The following is a 20059-nucleotide window of genomic DNA, read 5'->3' on the forward strand; positions in this document are numbered from 1 at the left end:
CAAAGTGCAAAACGGGGTTAGCGTTAGGCGCATGTGCAGTGGCAGTGGCAACATTATTCTTTGCATGCACTACTCAAACTTGCTTCTGAAGAGTGCAGCCTGCAAAAAAAAAATCACTGATCGATTTTCTAAAAACCACGTGAAGTGAAAACACATCTGTACTGGCGCCTTTATCGCGCCACAGTTTCATTGCATTTGCATTTATTTAAAAGCTTTGCTCTCTTTTCGCCCAGCAAGTTATTAGCATAGAAGTAACGAAAGGAGTTACACATATTTTTATCATGCGAGGCCAAGCCCCAAAGTCGTAATCATTTTTTTAATTATATGACTCGCATATCATATGACGCTTTTGCGCGGTCCCCTGAAAGTCGCATATTCAAGGTTCCACTGTATAAAGTTATGAGATTTGACCTCTAATAACCGGAACTTCCCAAGAATATTGCCCTCAGTTAATGATCAGATAAATAAACTTATCTTGCAATCTGTACATTTCCCATGGTGAAATGCACTACCGTAAAATACTGCGGAAGTGCCCACTATTAACATTTCCCAAACTTGGGAAATCTGCAAATTCTATGTTAAGCGCCTGATTTGAGTGGACAAGCATGCATGTTTAGATTAACTCCGTTCTCAGTGAAAGTAAGGTGGGTGCTCCCTTGGTATTTTCTGGTACTTGATCTGCCTCCAAGTTGAGGAGGTATCCACTGTTTGCTTTTTTGAAGTGTATTCTAAGAGAAACAATATTGTATACATTGGAACCCTCGTTATATAACTTTCAGGGGGCTGCGCAAAAACGTTATACAACCCAAGAGTCATATAATAAAATATAAGCATGACAATTCTGGGCCTCGACTACACATGACAAAAATGTGTCCAACTTCTATATTTACTTGTAAGCTAATAACCTGCCAGGTGAAAAGGAAAACAAAGCCCTGAAATAAATAAAAAGTACATGAAAATGTGGTGCATGCAGTAGAGGTGCTGATGAAATTTCATTTCCACTTAACCTCATTTTCAGGAAAGTGATCAGTAATTTCCTGTTAATACTGCAGATTGGGTGAGTTGATAAGGCATAATTGCAAACCAGCACACAGGCAAACAATTACTCAGAAATCCAAACACACAGAAAACCCACTGACACAGCACTGTGTGAGTGCATTATTTTGTGTGTTTGGATTTTTGAGCAACTGCCTACCTGTGCGCTGGTTCGCAATTAAATATAATTTCCTTTCAGAGGCATCGCTCTCTAGAAGTGAGCAACGCTGTCTTGGTCGTAAACAAACTGCTGAAGGCCATCGAACATGATGCTTCTGCACATGTCAAATCATGCATCCTGGTGCCTGTGACGCTGTCAACTTTGTCCAAACTATTGGCTATGCGTCGTTCCCTTTTTGATGACTTCATTGAGCGACACTGCATCATGGATGGCGATATTGTCGTTGGCATTTGACGTGGTCTACAAGCCACGACGAGTTCATGCAGGTGTGGCACACCGTTATTCAAGAGAATGGAATTGCCCAGCAACCGGAAATCATAAGTAGAGTTCCAGCCTGTCGCGCATGCGCATATCAGTCAAACCTGAATCGAACCTTTGTCAAACTTTTCGCAAGAGGCTAGAAAAAGTTGAATCTGGTCAAACTCAAAACTCAACCAATTACACTGATACCCGACAACTTTTTTGCTTTCTAAAAGCACGGCACAGCCCATCACCTACAAGCATGAGTGCACGGATCGATTTGTTACCACAGGAAAATATGTTTGCAGGGTCTATTTTTTTTAATTTATGCAAGTTGTAAAAATTAGGTGCTAGTGGAAATTAAGTCATTTACAGTAAATAGCTTTTAGTCATTGCAAAGCCACCCAGCAGTTTGCTTGTTCCATCTTGGTTGCCTGCCTTTTATGTCGCAGATTGGTTTAAATAGAGCAAAAGCAATATCACACTATTATTGAGAAAGATATCACCATAAAGGTCTTAGTCATGTCTCATTACAGTGGGCTCTTCCATTGGCGCAATAAATTTTTCGCAATGAGCTGATGACAGCCGCTAACATCAGCTCGTAAAAAAATTCACAATAATAAAAAAAACATTACCTCACTGCTTTCCTGAAACATCCGTTATTGTGGTTCATTACTTCTGAATAAAAATTAAATTGTAGTTGTAATTGAAGCACATTTTAGCCACTGCAATTCCAAAATACAAATTACAATGGGCACAACAATTTTTTTTTCCCGCACTGAGGCTTTTTTCTATGAATTCACGAACAGATAGAAACATGCACAAAATCTGGCTCATTGCCCTTCTGTCAAACCATGGGGTTTCATCACAAACACACATGCCGTCATTCACAGGACAAATATGCACCTGATAAAGTTAAGTTGCCAGGATGGCGGGGAACCATGAAATTGGTGCAAATATGATTTACGCATTGAATATGGCAACTATACACCGAAATTGTCATAAAATCTCACCAGAACATCCAGCTTGTCTTGCGAGGCAGCGTAAGCGTTGACCTCCTTGAGGCCGTCGTACGTGCTTGCAGGGAGCGTGGGGGCGTCTGGAGGCAGCGCGACTGCTACCTTCGTGGCTGAGGTAGCCACGACACTCTTCCTTAGCTCGGTAAGCTGCGTGATGATGTTGGCCTGGTTCTCCAGGACCAACACTTGGAAAGCTGGAAAAAGAACATATAGACCCACATGCGGCCCTGAAGTCACGCAGCTGCAATGGCGCTGTTGACAGCACTGCGCATGCGCAGACTTTTCACCTCACGCAAATTTGGTTTCTGTGCACGCGCAGTACCCACACCTGGTGTGGGGGAACACACGTGCTTGTTTGTAAACAGCGTGTCGGTCTATATTTACCACTTTACTATTTAACACCCATTCTTCTACAATGCATGAAAATCAAAGTTTAATTTCACTGTAATCCCAATTTTGGAAAATTGAAAATAAAAATAAATGCCATTTGGGCATAAATGTCTGCTAAATTCAAAAGAACGTGCCTGTATCAAATGATATTTATTCGGCTGGGTTTGGCATTCGCGTCTTTGCCACTGTTAACACCGCAACTCTCCCATGACAAAAGTTACACAGAAATGTTGCTGGAACAGGCATTGATACTCTAAAATCACTAGAGACCCAGATGTAGTCATTTCCCATCCATTTCACCCTGTGGCTGCATGAAGTGCAGTACTGATAGTGACAGCTCCCTTCCCCCCCCTCCCCCCCCCCCATCCCAGACACATGCACACTGTCCCATAAAATCTACTGGTTCATACTTTTTACTTCTATAAAAACCAAAACCTTCCCCCCCGACTAAGGAGCACAAAAAGTATGGCTCAAACTGCAAACGGGAACAGTGGCTTTTGTCGTGACCCAGAGGTATAATAACCAGTTGTCCTCAACAAACCTAGACAAGATAAACAATAAAACGTCTTTTGTCAACTATCAGAGATTCGAAAAAAAACAGGAATGACCTCTCCTTGGGAACAGTGACCTTGTGTTGTGACAAAACTCAGTTACAGAATACAGATTAAAACGTTAAAAGGCGTGAACTGAAACAGGACGAAAAAAGACACGTACGACAAGGACAAGCGCCAAGTTTCAACCGATTTAATATAACACCAAACGTCGGGAAACTGTCGATCCCCATCAGATATATACACCGCCATGCAACAAGATAAAGGTTCCTATCACTCATCGCATGCAGCCACCAAGAAAGACAACTTCTTTTTTCAGCAGATAAAGGAAAGGCATGCTTACGCATTTGTTTTTTTCTTTTCCTTTCCTTTTTTACACTGGGACATCAAAAGTGTGAGTTTATCGGATAAATCTAATTTTATAAAATTTTATTGGCAAATGTTTGTTTGAGTTTTTCGGTTTTATCCGAAATCACGGCATGCTAATTATGTCCCACTAGCCATATAACTCGCCTGTACAAACCGAATTAGTGTACATTGCACAGCTAAACAGGTCTGTTTGAAGTAAAATCAAACACATTGTCTATTGCTTCCTTGGTGTGCCGGAAGTGTGATGAAAATAAGTTGAAATAGCAGAGGGCATACATGCATCTGAACTTTTTTTTTACATGTGTTCACATAGTCCAAGATTTCCTAACATATGTGAAAATACAGCCAATTTTTAATGCTCACTGTGGAATATTTACATAAATGCTCATGAAAGATGTGTACCAGCGTGTAAACGTTTTTGACGTAGGTTTAATATTATCGAATGGGGATATTTACGTATACAGGCTGATGAAAGACGTGGACCAGCATGTAAATGTTGTTTACGTAGGGTGATTACTATCCAATGTACTTTGTCTTAAGGCCATCATCAGGGTATGCATTAAAGGTGTGCATTAAACACGGTGCTAGAAAATAGTGACGCCGGGCACTGATATAATACTATACCCGTGCCATGCCAAGTATCATAAATTGTGTCCAGCACTCCAGAGATTTCGTTGTGATAATGATCCTGAATGTGGATTTTACAGGAAAGACGTTCCTCAAAAAGAAAACACACAAAACAGCTGGTGCCATGTTTTGCAGCAGCCTAAATGTCAAGGGTGAGAGGCCCTACTACATATATTATACTTCCTCAAATAAATTCTCCCTGGCAAGGGCAGCAGCTGTGGTACAACTGAACTAAATTTAATAATTTATTTTTGCTCGAAATAATGAACAAGATTACTTAATCGAGGGTTTGGAGTTAGAAATGGCACTGACCTCAATATTTTCAAAGTACACCTGTAAACAATATGTAAGGCTCATAACATATGCAGCTAACATTAGAACATATGCAATAAAAGATGTTGTGCTATCACATCCCCAGCAAAAATTACAATAATAAACCAGTAAACTGATAGACCAGTAGATTCCTATTGTAAAAAGTAGGTGGGTCCTATAGTACCGATAGAGGCCCATTGGTGTATTGGTCAAATAGAGGACTACTGGTGTATTGGTTTATTAGAGGCCTATTTGTGTGTTTGGTTCAGTAGAGGCATGTTGGTGTATTGGTCCAATATCGGCCTACTGATGTATTTGCCCTTACTGGGACATTCTAATGGGCTACATCAATGGGCCTCTACTAGCACATTCTAATGGTGCCTGGAACATGTTCCCGAGTGCTATGCTCATCGTCACTTTATTTTAGTTCCCTCTATCTTTGCCTGACAACGTCATAGAAGTGTCATGCTGTTCCATGCCACGATCCTGGTGGTGGTAGAGCAGCAGAAGGCGGGTGCGGTAGGCCCCTGTTGTGCTGTAGCTCGTCTCCAGCTTGATAGTCCATGGAAGATTCAGCAGCCAGGAGTTGGGACGCTACAAGAGCGACACTTGTGTTTCCTATTATTCGCTGGAACACATAAGGCCAACCATTAGGATTGCGACATAACACAGCACCCAGCTCCTGCGACATAATTTGTCACCATTTTGGGGCTACCTTAAATGCATAAGCAGCATAGGATGGCCAAAGACAGCAGTCACAAATGCATTCAAGGCACTCTACTATAGGTTGTTTGCGCATGACGTCAATCCGCCATTTTGTTGTCAGTTTGGTTTTTGAAACAAATTTACTACATTGAAGGATTACATCGTAACCGGTTGAAATGATGTCAGCGGTGCTCTACGCATTTGAGAAGGCATGTAAATCCTTGAAATGCTCGAGTTTGGCACATTCCACACAGATCGCAACAACAAAATGGTGGACGAAATCACGTCAGTGAAAACACCCTATACACTGTTCATTATGACTACTTTGCATAAACATTTTCAGATATATCCAGTGAAAACGATACAGTGCACAACTGTACAGAACATGCATAAACATACCACAACCGGGCAATAAAAATGGTGTTTTCGTCATTAAACTCAAAAGTGGTAAGCAAATGTAGTGTTCAAGATGACTGAAAACATTTGCAATAAGTTAGCTATTTCGTAAATTCTCATAGTAACAAAAAAAAATAAACATAAAAAGATAATGCATTGCTTTGTTTGCTTGTCATAATGACAATTGGTATGAGGTCTAAAGAGAACAGCCGTACACTTGTTGCAATGAAATTGACTCAAACTTGAAACTGGTAGACGAAGGTAACATTTTTTGTGAGAATGAATATTGCACTAAACATGTTTCTAGAGCAAATGTACAGCCTACTTGACTCGCTTCTATTACAGTTTATCTAGCGTGCCAAATTCTCTCCTGATGGTGTGACACACAGACTCCCACACCAACATTACCACCAGCCAGTGTTCTTCTGCAATGCGCAAGTGGTACATTACTGACGGCGCACATTGCACAGACGTCAGTAAGAATCGGTGCATACAGCTCACCTCCAAGGACAAGACAGGCTTGACAAAAAAAAAATGCATGTTTATCTTAGCAGGCCTGGCAATCGAGTGCTACCCTTTCACACGCTCTGAGCCAGCTAATGTCTTTCTCCTTTACTTGTCCACATGTCACACAACTCGTCAATTTGATGAGATGAAATCAACTCTGGTCATTTTTTCCAATACAGAGGGTGGATACAATTTTAATTGATTCACCAGATGAACCATTGTATGTTGTTTTAAGTTTCAAAAACAAGCTCCATGGGCAACAAAAAACATCCGATTGCCTGGTATTCCACTATGATAGGTGACATCAGCCACCTCACCCAATTTAAGGTGGAAACCCCAGGCTTCGGCGAATCCAGCCACACAAACGACGTCAAACCTGTCAGTGCCAAAGCCACTGCATTACAGTGCCCAGTAAGGTGTATTCACCCTCCTCCCACAGCACCCTAGGGAAGTATTTGGTTGCACTATTTTTAGGCATAAAAGAGATTAGAAAATATGAAGATACAATTTAAGCTTACCGTGAAATTCTGAGCAAGTGTCCCCCCCAACTTCACTGCCAATTTCACATTTCCTCGCTGTTCCGGGAAAGCGCCCCCCTCCCCGCACCACACCCGTATCACGTACCAGCCTGATTGTGCCCAGGCAACACTGGCCTGCGAAATTCAGTCCAAGAATCCAATCCAATCCTACTTTGCAGCCCTATCTGCCCGGTCGCCATGCACCACTGTCGCTTTGTTTTGGGGTTGTCAGGTCGGCTATGCATTCTTTCACAGCGGCAAAGAAAATTGAGGTCGTCCAATGGCATTGTGAAAACGGGAAAAACATACACCTGACGTCTCGACACATCAAGCTCTACCGGATACGGGAATGGGACAAGAATTTTGAAAATTTGCTACAGCCAAACTACAAGAAAGTCAAACTTCGACGAAAGCTAAGTAACAGCACGCCGGTGTACAGCGAAAACGTGGAGGATGCACTCATACCTCGAGCGCGAAAGAAGTGCAGAATGAGCCATTGGCAACCGGCTTCTTTCTGAAGAGGTTGTCAAAATAGCCAACGGCACATAGTCTGCGGAATGCTGCAAACTTTTTCTTGTGACAGACTCTGAGGAGTCTTTTGGTGGTTTTGAAAGTGATTAACATAGCAGTGACAAATCTTTGGCCTAATAAAGTCTATGTTCTCAGAGATAAATAAAATACTAAATCCATGTACACTGCGCTTTTTTTTTTTTCTTTTTCTGGTAGAAAAATTTTGTCGTTGCCATCTTGAATTTTGGTGCTCTTTCGGGATAGAGCTCCCCCCCCCCCCCAGCCTAATTGCTAGTCGGGAGTGATTTTCGCAGGGGGTTCTACGCATGTGCATTCTTGACTTGCATATACAGTCACTGTTTACAGCTAAAAACGCGTTGCGGTTTGCCACAGCTGCTTCCACTGATTCTTCTTTTCGGCTGTAATGCAAAAAGCGGATATGGTGTGATAATCCTACGTGCCGCTACTGCATGGCAGGGTTGTTTCACCCTTTGTTTCGATATCAGCTCTCCTCACTTTGATATTTCATTTATGCCTAACAGCATTGGCATCGCCTGACTGGGACTTCTATTCAAGAAGTACGATATCGATAGAGCGAGGTCACTACTGGCATTTTAAAAGAAAAGGACCAACGGTAAGAAAGGACAGAAAAAAAGAGAGGTATCGTTTCGAACAACCACTGGCTAGTTGGAATCAAAAATATGCCAAAAAGGTACGGTGACATATTGATGGATGCAGCATGTCACTCGGCACAGGCAAGTCATTTTGCGGTTCGTGCGGATGCTGATGAAGTTAAAAAGGAAATTATTTTATTTTCTAAACTAGAAGGATAGTTGTGTCGTGACTACTCATTGCTAATGTTTCACCTGACAGGCACAGATTGACGGCTCCTTTCTCTCCGCTTTCGGCCCCTGAGCGAAGAAAAAGCAGCCGTTGATTCCTTGCCCACCAGGCTTTAAAGATGACCAACGAAACCATAATCCGCAAGGTAGGAAAATGCCCCTCGCGCCCTCCTCTTGTCACCCTCTCCGAAAAATTATGTGACGGCAGGGGCTTCTTTTGTGTCGACTTTTTCTGTAGGGATAATCCTCAAAAAGCGCGAAATGAGCAGCTAGCCGCGAGCGCCACAACGACCTTGAGACGTCCAGGTGTCTTCCCTCGCCGACGCGGGCACGCTCAATCCGCGAGATTGAGGAAGCCAGCACGACCGAACGCTTTCTCTCATGAGCTGCAGGTCCGAGGCCGCTCGGTCGGTGGAGATCGAGGGGTCGTGGCAGTATGCTGGGTTCGTACCAGCAGCCGCTCGCTGGCATCGCGCGGCCGATGGAACCGTCCTCGTGTCTGCACAAGGATTGGCTTGCGCAATAAAAGGTTCAGGTCGTCGATAATACATTTATTTCCCAAACTTATAAATCAAGTGGCTTTCGCTAATCTCTTTATTACTGTTTGAAACACATCTCCTCTCATAGGTTGTTCATCCCATTTTGGACTCTCTCGCGTATTTATTCGTCCTTACCTCTGCCTGATGACTGTTTTATAACTTGATAAAGACCTTTAAATATTTGCGCGGGCTTGCGCGATGAACGCTGTCCCGGATTTAATATTGGAAAGATTGGCGTCAGGAGGGGCTAAACAAGCAAACCGAAATTCTTGCTTCTAATGAAGACGGCACGATCATAAGATAGGTCTTTGCTTCACTTGCCTCCACAATGCCCCATCGTTTGCTCTATTGCAACTTCTCAGTAACATAGCTGTATACCACATTTTACTCATGGTTACTATACATGTGGCCCTACAGGTTTTCCCGTTATGGGCGAGTCGACTTTTTAACGACCGGCGACTCTCCTAAGTGAGAATAAATATTATCACCTTCCCACAACATCCACCCCTTTCTCTCTCTCTCTCTCGCCCCCCCCCCCTTCCCGAGTTTTGGAGATATCAGGCCACTCCAGGAAGCAGCCTGCAGACGGCGTTTTTTGGCTACTCATTCTCAACACATTCAAACGTGGAAGTAAACACATCGCATGATTGACGCCCAGTTTATTTGCAACCTAAATAATGTGGCTCCACTGTTGGGACCCAATCAATTTCATCATCAATCATTATTTGTTACGATTTCATGGTGAAAGTGTGTTCGTCGTGATTCCACAAAAGTGATGGATTCAAAGGGAGAAATAGCTCCTCGTATTTATTTTGCAGAAATACTCGCTCCTGTGACGCTCTAGTGCGTAAGGTCAAAGCACCCGAGGCACTGCGTAATACTTTACAACTGTCGTTGACAATGAAATATTTGTGGGAAGTGCGTAAGATTGTTTACACCACAAAAGCATACCTAAACACAGCAAAATATTGCAATTGCAAAAAAAAAATATCAGCCTGCAAAAACCGTTGCTTTCCTCTCTCTTTCTCTTTTTTTGTTCCTTCGCGCCACTACGAAAACATAGTGGCTGAGCAACGAAATTCTATCAAAACCTCGCTTCTTGGATAAAGGACACCAGGCTATATGGTAGTGATTTTGCCAGAGAGTTTGTAGAAATAGTAGGCGACCAATGAACCTAGGCTTCTGCACAGATCATGCCCGGGATATTTCAATTTTCCTTCCACGCGATTAGAAGGCAAGACGCTGGGAGGATTCATGTGCACTAACATGCTGCTTCTAAGAGAAAGTACCAGATTTATAGTGCATGTCAAATTAGATGTAAATAATTTAATCACTTTGCACAAACATTCTTGGCCTGGAGGATTTCCTATCTTATGATCGTGCCGTCTTCATTAGAAGCAAGAATTTCGGTTTGCTTGTTTAGCCCCTCCTGACGCCAATCTTTCCAATATTAAATCCGGGACAGCGTTCATCGCGCAAGCCCGCGCAAATATTTAAAGGTCTTTATCAAGTTATAGAACAGTCATCAGGCAGAGGTAAGGACGAATAAATACGCGAAAGAGTCCAAAATGGGATGAACAACCTATGAGAGGAGATGTGTTTCAAACAGTAATAAAGAGATTAGCGAAAGCCACTTGATTTATAAGTTTGGGAAATAAATGTATTATCGACGACCTGAACCTTTTATTGCGCAAGCCAATCCTTGTGCAGACACGGGAACGGTTCCATCAGCCGCGCGATGCCAGCGAGCGGCTGCTGGTACGAACCCAGCATACTGCCACGACCCCTCGATCTCCACCGACCGAGCGGCCTCGGACCTGCAGCTCTTGAGAGAAAGCGTTCGGTCGTGCTGGCTTCCTCAATCTCGCGGATTGAGCGTGCCCGCGTCGACGAGGGAAGACACCTGCAGGCGTGAGACAGGTGAAACAGGTTATGGAGCAATTTTTGGAGTAGAAAAATCTGGATTTTGGAGCAGCTTTGGAGACAAAATTATTGTTTTGAAGCAGCAGTTTATGCATTTTGGAACAACTTCGAAGCACAAAAGTCTACAGTTTGGAGCAGATTAGGAGCAGAAAATGTTAGAGCAGATTTCATCTATTGAAATCATAAAAAATAATATAAATCACATAAATCAGATTTTTCTTTTTTAATCATTATTTTTGTCCACCCTGGTTTTAATAAGTTATCAGAGCTGATACGTACCAAGATAAAATATATTTAAAAAAATAAAAAAAAAAAAAACCGAAAAGGCAAACGCTAGTTTCGTGCGCATAGATGAGGACAGGAAACACAGGCTTTCTGCAAAGTTAGGTGGGTACCAGGTACCTCATAAGCCTGAGGTACCTGGTACCCACCTAACTTTGCAGAAAGCCTGTGTTTCCTGTCCTCATCTATGCGCACGAAACTAGCGTTTGCCTTTTCCGTTTTTTTTTTATTTTTTTAATTGTAGTGCAGAACCTTTTAAAGCGGTGATTCAAAAGCATGAACAGGGAAGCACGGTTTACTACAGCTAGACATCTATGCACGCTCGTAGAAAGCACCGTGCAGGTAGAAAAAAAAAAACTCCCCACAAAAGTGAGTCACAAGGTAAATAGTGAAATGATAGGAAAATTATGAGCAGCACATGCATGCCAAATACGGGTGTGACCGGTTCATTCGATTGCTCACGCACTGGAAGCAAGTGTGCGATAACCGAAAGTACTCACGGCGACGGCGCCATCCATTTTGACGAGATAACGGATGCAAATGAACAATTACACAATGGAGGCGCTCAATAGCACTTTTAAGAAAAGGTTTACTCTCAAAACGAAAGGAAAATTTTTGTTAGCTCATCTTGATAGCCTGTGCAACGTACCTCTCGCGGCCAGACAGCAAGACCGCGTGACAGTGCACCGGTAGCATGCAGTCACAAATGACAGCGTAAAGTAGTAGGAAGAGGGGAGAAAATAGCACGTATCATAGGTATAGAAGGGTACTACAGCTGAAATCTTTGAATCCGGCGGTTGCTTGCGCCACCCTGTACCAGTGCCGTGTACTTTACTACGACGAGATTGAGTGTTGCCAACCAAGCTCTCGTTTCCCGCTAAATCTAGTGCCGCCCCTAAATTTTTTTTCGTTTTTGAGTTACTTTTGCCACAGTGTGGCGCAATTTCGACCAATTTCGCGTTTTTGGCACAACTAGGCGCAGAAAACTGGGTTTGTATCAGATTAGCGCAATTGGGGCAGATGTCACACCCCTGCACCTGGACGTCTCAAGGTCGTTGTGGCGCTCGCAGCTAGCCGCTCATTGCACACTTTTTGAGGATTATCCATACAGAAAAAGCAGACACAAAGGAAGCCCCTGCCGTCACATGATTTTTGGGAGAGAATGAAAAGAGGAGGGTGCGAGGGGCATTCTCCTACCTTGCGGAATATGGTTTCGTTGGTCGGTCTTTAAGCATCAATCAGAAACTGCTTCTTAGCCTACGTGATTTTGTGGCAACCACATGAACCAAGAAAGCACGGAGGAAGTTCAACTTCTGCGAACAAACCAGAAATCTTGATGGTAGGCACTGCACATAAAAGAAAGCCCTCTTAACTATTCGCTTAATGCAGGCACATAAAAATCAGGTCCCTCAAGACATAGGCTAGTACTGTATCCAAACCGGTATATTCAGCTTTAAAAACTTTTTCGTGCTGGTTTAGCGACAGGCAAGTGAACCAGGTCAACTGCAGATAAATCAATGCACTATTACAACTTTCACTCGGATAGGTGTCACATAAGCAGACTTGCCCAGCTACAATGATGAAAATACTACAGGGGATGCCAAAAACACTACTATTGTGTGAAGGAATACGAAAACTGATTTATACTTCAAAAACTTGGTTTAGTTAAGAAAAATGCCTCAACTAGGGCACAAACACATCATACATTGCACGAAATGTCTTATTCTTTAGAAGTAGAAGGTTGGGTCAACACTGAGGAAGTTTCAGCATATGCTTCTCTTAGGAAGTTGTTGTCGAACACTTGTTCATGGCACTTTCCAGACTGGCTGCATCTCACAACTAAGAACTGTTCAAGAGTCTTTTTCGACATAGAGGAGCGGAACTGCGTGTGTGCCTCCTTCACTTTGCTGAAAACTCTTTCTCCTGTGCCTGGTTTAACGAAGACATAAAGAGCAAAGTTCTTGCTCTTTAACGTCTCCACAACCGCTGTAAACGGCACGTTGTGTTCAATCAAAAATGTCGTAAATGGCATTCTGCTCGGGTAGTGTCGTAATCCGTTGATCGACTAAAGTACCCTCCAAGCTTCTCGTTGGTTTCATCTACATTTGCAGAGCCCTTGTGTTTTTTTCTATTCAGATGACAGAATGTCCCGGCGACCAGCGTGCGAAATGTTGACATCGCAGCGACAGACTACAAAATGTGAACATTTCGCCCTTGCGCGACGTCTTCAGAAATGGAAAGTCGGATAAATAGCTGGGAATAAACACTTGCAAGTATTTTTTTCCCGCCATCTTGTAGCAAAGATGGTTTCAAGGGATCATGAGTAAAAGTTCCAGTAACACAACGTACAACGTTCGCCACAACAAAGGAGATTTCTAGTTTTGGATTCAGATGGATGGATGGATGTTAGACGCTCAGCTCAGTAGCGGCTATACCACCCCTTACATCACTGGAGCGGTAGCTTGCGCCCCCTGGCATACAAGTCATTATCCAGTGTTGCCAACCCCAACTTGTAAACAAGTGAGATGCAGCTTAAACAAAATTATCGTTTTCTTTACAGGGGGGTGCGGAAAATTATACAAATATTGTTGTTAATACGATAACCTCAAGAAAGCGCTGGAAAGCAGACACTTTACGATAAAATCGTAAAACTTGGCAGGTATGCATAAGCATAACAGAACAAATGACATGCAGCTTAAATTTTCTTTACGGTCAAGGTGGTTCGAAAAAGGCATGAATTGAACCGCAGCAACTAAACAGAGTTGGCGACACATTAGAAATGAGTAAACACAATACAACTATCCTCCTAATTTAGAAAAACAACTGCATCTCAATGTTGTGAAAATGTTGATTGGGGCGAAGCTCTGGTGGTGCTTGTCTGCGTAGACGCTGAGCCGCAGGATGCCGAGCCTTTCATTCGTTTTCATCCATGTCACGCTGCGGTCAAATGCTCAAATGCGCATATAACCACATTCCATACCACCCATTCTCTTTCTGACATGGATGAAAATGAACGAAAGGCTCGGCATGCTGCGGCTCAGCGTCTACGCAGACAAGCACCACCAGAGCTTCGCCCCAATCAACATCATTCACCACGTAAAGATGCGCTTTTTTTTGTTTGTTTTTTTTGCCTTACACAACCTTAGGAACACGTGCTCACGTGCTCGTGAGCACATGAACTTACGAGCGAAGCACGAGCACCCGACGCCAAACATGGCTGGCCCCTAAGGAGCTTCGCCCCTAACAAAAAAAAAAATAAAAGCCGCTTACAGCTCCCTGTAATGCTGAATTAGAGTGCAGCTCTTGAGGAGGAGGGGAGGGTACTAAGGGTGACATTTTCTTTTTTTTCTTTTTTTTTTTTGGGGGGGGGGGTTACGTGACCAGGGGGAGGGGTCACGTGACCCCCACCCCCGCCCCATCTTGAGGTCACGTGACCCCCAAGGTCACGTGATCCCCCTCCCCGAGGTCATGTGGGGGTCACGCGGCCTTCCAGAGAAATTTTTTCTGTAGATTTAGCGGGAAAACTTTTCCGCTAGATTTAGCGAGGAGATTTTTCTGCTAGATTTAGCGGGGAAATTTTCAGCTAGATTTAGCGAGGAAATTTTTCCGCTAGACTTAGCGGAGAAATTTTTCCGCTAGATTTAGCGGGAAAACCTTTCCGCTAGATTTAGCGAGGAGATTTTTCCGCTAGATTTAGCGGGGAAATTTTTCAGCTAGATTTAGCGAGGAAATTTTTCCGCTAGATTTAGCGGGGAAATTTTTCCGCTGGATTTAACAGGAAAATTTTTCCGCTAGATTTAGTGGGGAAATTTTTCCGCTAGATTTAGCGGGAAAATTTTCCCAAAATGCAACGCGCGGTTATGGCGACGGGGACGCCGCTCAAGCCAGAAACGGGCGCCTAAGAGCTGCGCTCTAAAAGAATCATCATCAACAATTAGAATTTCCTGCTTACCCTCATCAGCATCCGCATCAACTGCAGGATGACTTGCCTGTGCCGAGTGACCTGCTCCATACATCAATATGTCACCATACTCTTACAAAAACTAAAATTTCTTGGCTAGATTCCCGATTGCTACTAATTAGTGGTCGTCCGAAACAATACCCCTAGTTTTTTGCCCTTCCTTACTGTCGGTTCATTCCTTTCAATATGCCAGTAGGGATCTCACTTGGTCGACCTTGCGTTTCCTGAGGGAATAACTTTCTTTTAGGCGATGTGAGGCCGTTAGGCATCAAGTTTCAAAGTGAGGAGAGCCGACACTGGTACAAAGGGTGAAAGAAGCCAGCTATGCAGTGACAGCGTTTATGATTATCACACCATATCCACTGTTGTGTGCGTTACAGCCAAAAAGAAGGACAAGTGGAAGCGACCGCGGCAAACCGCGGTACCTCTTTAGCTGTAGACAGTGACAATATATGTGAGGCAATTGCGAGTCAAAAATGTGCATGTGTAGAAAGAAGCCTATGCGAAAATCACATTCTAAACCAACAAATGCCTTCCATGATCGCAAAGTTTCTCAACTCTCGTGTAAGGTGGCGTGTAGGGCGGTGAAGAGGCGCTAAGAAACAATGCCAGGTTGCAACAAAGGCAACTCATCTTCAACATTTTTTTTTCTTGCTTTAGAAAAAAGATTATTTTGAATAAACTTTCAGAAATTAAAGACAAACTCTTCTTCCAATGTCGGTATCTTTCACATTTGTACTCTGACAACGTCATAATAATATAAATGCATGTTTAGGCAAAAAAAAAAGAAAGACTTTTTCACAACTTTAGAATATTTTTTTTCCCATGAGGTATTTCGTTATGCGGCTTCAAACATTTTTTTTTATTTGTAAAATGTCTACAGGCTTTAAAAAAAAACTTATAATTACCAGGTGCAGAGCGATAATTAAACAAAAAAGATTAAGAAAATTGCAAAAAAAAAGGTTTTTGATGAGGTTTCTAAAACTATTTTAACAATTAAAGTTGCATAAACATCACAACATAGCAAGGTAAAAGCCATTCGAATTTCATAAAATAAAATCCGAGGCATTTTGAAAAAAATTAGACTTTCACTCCTTTATTGAATGCCTAGTTGTATGCCCATTTAAGAAATAAAAACACGCTCACGCCGTAAAAAAAATGTTTTCGGCAAAAATATTTTAGGGAACATATAAATAAGGAAACAACATAAAAGGTCTTTTCTGTTTTTCCTTTAATTATATTTTACCCCTACCAGCACGCTCTTCATTCCAAGTATTTTAGGAAAAGGTTACGGACTTTGGGGTAAAGAGCCATGAATTTTCTTTTTAAAATGGGAAATGGTCAAGCGTAACGTCTGGGATGTTTGGCGTGGAATGAGCCCCATGCCAACAGTTGCCTAAGCGGCAAGATTGAAGAAAGAAAAGATTGGGCGGTAAGTAAGAAAAAAAGGAGGGAATAAGTCAGAAGGAAGTGACCTAGAAGACAGGAAAGTGGGCAGACAAATGACTTCAGACCTAGGTGGGCTGTAGTTGTGGAGAGAGATGTACTATTCGAGGTGAGAATTGCAGAGAGAAAATGTCTATTTCTAACGGAATGACTAGTGGCATAAGGTGTGCAGATAATTAAGGCTTTTAACATGTGTAGTTTTCCTGGAAACATAGAAGCCCCGTTTCTTAGCTTGTTAGACCCTGTAATCGCATGTCTCTGTCAACAACCACAACACACCTCTTTGTGGTCTAGGGTTAAATCTCAGCACTCAGTTTCCCATCTTCTAGGTCATTTTTCTCCTTCTCACTTTTGGTCAGCTACCTCATTTTTCTCTCCCTCTTTACTGAGCCCACCGCTGCAACCGTCGTGGTTCTTGAGGACCTTCAATAAATGCTCATGCTGCCAGTTCATCAATGTCTCTATTTCCCTTTCTCCTTAAAGCATGTGTATGGTATCATCATGATAAATGAACATGGCAGCTTTGCTGACCTAAAATTATGGCTTGTTAATTGTAAAGACGCATAAATGTAGGTTTGGTAAAACTGAAAGTAAATACCCATCATATCTGTAGCCAGGCATTCCGAGCGAGGTGGTCACGGGCAATGTCCATCAGCCTCTGTGATAGGCAACGTCCAATTACTTTCTGACAAGCAAGTACTTCCTCATTTGAAAGTTCTTTTCCCTCAGGTGTGTGCCATTGTTGTTCCAGGTAGAAGTTGAGAAACCTAAAAAAATTTAAAGCAGTCCTATAACGTGAGCAAATAAATGCTGTCATATTTGACTGTCACTATCTTAGATCACTTTGTCATTGCAGTAGGTTCCTAAAACTAGATACAATTTGTTTTATAACTAAAAGCACTGGGCAAACCATTGCAAATCCTTTTGATTTCAGGGTTGTTTGTGCAATTAAGAGTGGATTTGGACAACATAAACAAAAATATTGAGAACACAATAAATTCCTATGATTGGTCAAACCTGACAACCCCAGAAATAGTTGAAAGCTAGATAATAAGGCTTCAACTGGTATGGGCTGTGATGGAGATCCAAGACTAAGGAAAAGGAGAAACAGCTCCCCCATGTGTCTAGTTTTCCACTTCCTAGAGCTGCAACATGAAATTAAATGCCTCCATATTAAATCAGAGAAATTTAATAATGTTGCTATCAGCTCTAAATCTCTGGGATCCATTGGAAAATTTTATTCATTTTGATCAAAAATTCATCTTTTTTTTTTGTTATCCTACGTTTATTTTGAAAGAGGGAAGGGGAACAAAAGCTTTGCTGCGTGGTCATTTTGAGTGCCAAGAGCTATTTGTTCTGTGCACAATGAATCTCAAAATGACAAAATTTCTAAAATTTCAAGTATGACTATCTATTGCAAGTGACAGCCAGCACATGTACACTCCAACAACTGAACAATGACTATGAGATGCTGGCAATGGCAGCAGCTTACACAGTTCATTTGTCGTTATTTGCATTTGTGAGGCTAGCTACGTATCATAGCTATCAAAGGCTACATACAGGCCTTTGATAGCTATGAGAGCACAGAGCATAATTCTCCCAGCTGTCCGAATTTAAAGGCACTTATGGTAGCTGCATTATTCACAATGAGAGAAATCAACAATTTACGAACATCAGAAGCAACAAATGGCAATAAAAATTTTGTGTTACAAGCGATTTAAAGGGAAAGCATATGTACTAAAGGACTGAACACTCATTGAGGAAATAATGAGATATCTGGAATTTCCAGTTTGCTACAATGGAAAGGTGCTTTACAATGCAATATGTGTGCACTGCTGATGCCAGGCTATTACTCCTCAACCCCATTCTACAATGGGTTCTAAAGCCCTCTACCGGCTTAAAAAAAATATAAATAAGCCAACAGACAGTGTTGAAATAAACTTTCCACAAAGGTGTCTTTAGGTGGTGCATTTCTCATACTAAAATTTCATGAGAGCCACTTTTAGAGCAAGCCAACCGCCCCTCCCCTAATACAGTAAGTTAAAAAAAAAAAAATTTAGATTTTTTTAAACGCAAAAGTCAACTATGCATCGCTGTATGCTCAGTTTCGGCCCAAATGTAGCTCTAGAGGTCCCAACCGGATGCCAAAATTACAGAACCAACCGATATCTTGTTCAAAATACGTTTTCAGTAACTTGCGCCATTCAGCTCCATTTATTCAACGGCTCCAGCAGCCAGCATTTGTCTATCGAAACTTTCAAAAAATCACTCACAACTTTCGAGATAACGGTTGGTTCTGGAACGTTGGCCTCAGGTTTGGACCTCTAGGGCCACATTTGGACGGAAACTAAGCACTCGACAATGCATAGTTTATTTTTGCAAAAAAAAAAAAAAAAAAAAAAAAAAAAAATATATATATATATATATATATATATATATATATATATATATATAATAAAAATTTCGAAGGGTGACACGCTCTATTCTAAAATATTAATGCGGGGAGGGGTCGGATACTCGGTCTTGACCCGGCTCTTTTGAGCTTTTGAGGCACCAGAGAAAGCCGTCGCTGGACGAATTGGAAATAAGTACTGAGTCAGCGCTCCGCATCGTGCCAAGTTTGAGCCGTCCGTTGATGCAATCGTCATGTCCAATCTGTGACCATTGTTGGTCTTCGCTGATGAGGACATCTCTATCAGCATTACGGCTTTGTCGCCGTAATGCTGAAGACGACAAGGTTTGCCGAGAAAACATTCTGATGGCCAAAGGAAGCAAATCGTGCTCACCGTAGTTGCAACCGGACAGGGTCACTGGCTTGCCCCAGCGTGGGCTTTTCTTGAACACACTGATCGTGAAGAAACCTTGAAACTTTGGTAAACTCGGAGAAATTGGAGCATTTTCACATCCTCAAGCATTTCCCAGCCCCACCCGAGACACTTTGAGAAAAGATCGATGGATGGACAGATGCTAACCTGGCGAACCTGGCAGAGCCGTGTAACCTGGCTAACCTGGACTGCAGCTGGACCTGGACTGTACTGTTATACCCTTGATAATGGGCGGTAGCTTGCGCCACCTTTCCTAGGTACCTTGTTTTGATAACCACTGCTCATGGAAATAGCGAGCGCTCGCAGATTTGGGACTACTTCCATAAATCCGTGCAAGCAACACTGCGCGCGTTGCACTCTGGGAACTAGTTGGCCAGGGCATAGGTCAGGGTAGAGCACTATATAGCTCCTTCGGAGCAGAGTAGCGCAATCTAGAACGCCGACTCTCGGCGACTAGCGGCGAACACCCGGAGGTTCCAACTGCGGTCACAAATGCATGGAGAACGCGAGAAAATCGTTGTTTCGCCAGTATTGTGCGAATGTACGGAATCGCAATGATTTTTGACATAATAATGGAACATTTTAGAATAATTTGCGCTAAGTTTTGTGCCACGCAAGGACCTGACTTTTTTTTAAAAAATTGCCTGAGCGGCATTATGCAGCAGACGACACGGCGACGTCACACCATTCACGTGACCCGCTCCGGCCAACCCGAAAAGCCCATCTCCGCTGCGAGGAAAAATCGTCTGCTTCAAACGCCATTGCCTTGGAAATTGCCTTCTCAAAATTTGCACACGCATCCGATATTGTTAAAACTTTGATAAAATGTTTAGTGCTTTACTAACTTCACGACAGACTAGTTTTGAAAAGTGTGAACTCGC

The 20059-nt window shown here is 42.5% G+C and overlaps 1 protein-coding gene and 1 long non-coding RNA gene across 2 annotated transcripts in view; both read right to left on the minus strand.

Moving 5' to 3' along the window:
• Nucleotides 1-2706, minus strand: part of LOC115317165 — a gene marked incomplete at its 5' end in the record, with an annotated part of 30417 nt that extends 27711 nt beyond the window's left edge. Inside the window, one exon of the mRNA XM_029976756.4 lies at nt 2470-2706. Within this exon, the coding sequence (XP_029832616.4) occupies nt 2470-2706 (237 nt within the window). The remainder of the gene's footprint in view (nt 1-2469) is intronic.
• Nucleotides 2707-5126: 2420 nt separating this feature from the next.
• On the minus strand, nt 5127-17055 carry LOC120849842. The gene is made up of 2 exons (XR_005718012.3): nt 16952-17055; nt 5127-5352 (listed from the first exon to the last, which is right to left on the minus strand). It is a non-coding gene; the product is annotated as an uncharacterized LOC120849842 (long non-coding RNA).
• Nucleotides 17056-20059: the final 3004 nt, after the last annotated feature.

The sequence above is a fragment of the Ixodes scapularis genome, unplaced genomic scaffold (genome assembly GCF_016920785.2).
Source record: "Ixodes scapularis isolate PalLabHiFi unplaced genomic scaffold, ASM1692078v2 PGA_scaffold13__105_contigs__length_92229423, whole genome shotgun sequence".
Taxonomy (NCBI): Eukaryota; Metazoa; Arthropoda; class Arachnida; order Ixodida; family Ixodidae; genus Ixodes; species Ixodes scapularis.